The sequence below is a fragment of the Cyprinodon variegatus genome, unplaced genomic scaffold (genome assembly GCF_000732505.1).
Source record: "Cyprinodon variegatus isolate N-32 unplaced genomic scaffold, C_variegatus-1.0 Scaffold18, whole genome shotgun sequence".
Lineage (NCBI taxonomy): Eukaryota > Metazoa > Chordata > Actinopteri > Cyprinodontiformes > Cyprinodontidae > Cyprinodon > Cyprinodon variegatus.
The window spans coordinates 1,702,270-1,704,469 of record NW_015150471.1 but is presented as its reverse complement, the minus strand read 5'-3'; the positions used below and the strand labels follow the sequence as shown (position 1 = coordinate 1,704,469).

Genomic DNA, 2,200 nt, shown 5'->3' with positions numbered 1-2,200 from the left:
CCCTGTGGTTTAGTCCTATGAGCAGTAGCTGCGTGCAACAATTGAAAAAATCACACAGTGTAGGGCCAGCTTTAGTGATAATGGTGCCTGTAGTACTGTAGGTGTAGTATTTTTTTAGCTTAGGAGGTGAGGGTGTCAAAGTTAGAGTTCCGTCTTCAGGCTATCGAACATCCAGAAGTTAGAGTAGGCCCACTTGTTTAACAGCCTGGAGCCTCCAAGGGTAGGGGCGTGTCCACACAGTGGTCCTCGAATAGTTCCATGTTTCAAGCCGATTTTTCCTGCTCATTGATGCACCCACTTGGAAACCCACTCTGGTGGTTGGAAGCTCTATTTTTGGGGCGATTTTCCAGTCGTGCGAGAATCTTTTGATCGGGCCGACTTTCAGCCTGATAGGTTGCATGAGTCGCGTAGTGTACAGGGAGTTACGAGGAGCGATTAGTCTCTCACGACCAGGTGTCATTACCACACTGGCAGTAATGAAACCCGGTTTCCAAAACAATGTTGAATTCCGTCATTTTCTCTGGTCCCCTCCCTAATCTGACCAGTGGTGACATGTTTAGCTGCATGTTGTCATTCAACCACTGGAGTCTAGGTGGGGTCCTGAAATCAGCTGTTGCTACATTAATAAAGATACCATAAATATGAAAGATACCATTTGGTTAGACACTTTAATATAGCTGGCTATTAGAATTGCTCCAAAATCTTTAAATGTCTTAAAATAATGTCTACCTCTCAAAGGGGGGTGGCACAGAGGCAGATATTAACAGTTTGCAATCAATTTGCATTGGTTCGTACTTCTAGAGATGCTGTTTTTTTCTGTTAGTTTTGTTAACTGGCCTTTAAATGGCAGTTCTCAAACAGACAAGTTCATCTTCTGATTGGATGAGTTGTTTCCTGGACTTTAGCTGCTCAACAGATTTGAACATTGAGGGCCACCTTTTGAAAAATAATTAGAGGTTGCTAAAAAGCTGTAACAGCAACAGAAGTAGACTATATGACAGGAGCAATATAACTTTAATCTCTCCTTTAATTTAACCTAACGCTAACATATTTTAGTTTAGGTTTTCTTTAAAACAAAAAAAGACATCCAGTATGATAACTTTCAAACACATAAATTTTGTGAAGTTTAAAATTAATCAATACACAGTAAGCCTCTAAAGAAAGTGTAAAAACTAAACATTTGGTTTTCAACTTCTCTAATTGGAATTGTTCATACTTTGACAAGTTCAAAAATAAATAAATGAAGGTCTACAAACAGTGTAAAGAATTGACATGGATTTCAACTTCCCTAACTAGAAATCTCTCATCAACAGCTGTGTGCTGTTTGCTTGTTAAGCTCTGATTGGTAACCAGTGGTCGTCAGTTCCATTTATAAACCCTCATGCTCTCATTGCTGTTACTGCTGGTCTTCAGTATGATGACTTTTCAGATCCTCCTGGGGGTAAAGTACTTTTTTATGTGTTTGCTTTTCTTTTGAGTTTACACTTTCTTATGTCAGTTTTCTTTTGTCTCCAGGTTTCCCTTGTTGCCTTGCTGCTGCTGGATGTTCATGGACTTCCTGTGAAAGGTGATGTGTATAAACCAAATTTACTTTCAGTAAATTAAGGCAGGTATTTGACAGATGATTCTTTGGGTCTAGCTCCAAAATCCCAACAGCAGGGTGGCAGTGGCACCAATGCAGCTTCTCAGGGAGTAGCAGCTCCTTTCCATGCTGCTCATGCATCCTTCAGTGCTCCTGTAGGAAAGGTTCCTAGTCACCCTTTCCCAGTGCAACAACCAGCACCATTTGTTGGCATGAGCCCAATGGCTGGAGTATATCCAGGTTCTTTTCCTGTTCAAGCAGGACAGTATGGGCCCTATGCCATTCCTGCAGCATATTCTAGTGATGGTTCCCAGTTGGCAGGATATTATGCTGCCTCTCAACAGGCTGAAGCTGCTCAGCCTATCCCCACAGGTAATTGGTCTAAAATGGTTTAGTGACATGCCATAGCTGAATCTTTAACATTAATGAACAAACCTTAACTTAACCCCTACTTCTATCCCCTTTATTAGCAGAATGGGTTGTTGCTCCTCCTTCCTTTGAGGAACCCGCAGCTGATGCTGAGGTTGTCGGTGCCCTTCTCCCTCCTCCACAGCCTCTAGGACCTACCCTTCAGTCTGGGGAGACTGCCAACATAGTAAAGGAAGCTGAACTTGGGCA

General features: G+C 42.1%; 1 protein-coding gene across 1 annotated transcript in view; it reads left to right on the top strand.

The window, feature by feature from the left end:
- The first annotated feature begins 1,412 nt into the window (after positions 1-1,412).
- The window catches only part of LOC107092906, a 70,207-nt gene continuing 69,419 nt past the window's right edge, over positions 1,413-2,200 (top strand). The window contains exons 1-4 of the mRNA XM_015387617.1: positions 1,413-1,441; positions 1,516-1,567; positions 1,640-1,954; positions 2,053-2,197. Coding sequence (XP_015243103.1) covers positions 1,415-1,441; positions 1,516-1,567; positions 1,640-1,954; positions 2,053-2,197 — 539 coding nt within the window. The 5' untranslated portion in view covers positions 1,413-1,414. The remainder of the gene's footprint in view (positions 1,442-1,515; positions 1,568-1,639; positions 1,955-2,052; positions 2,198-2,200) is intronic.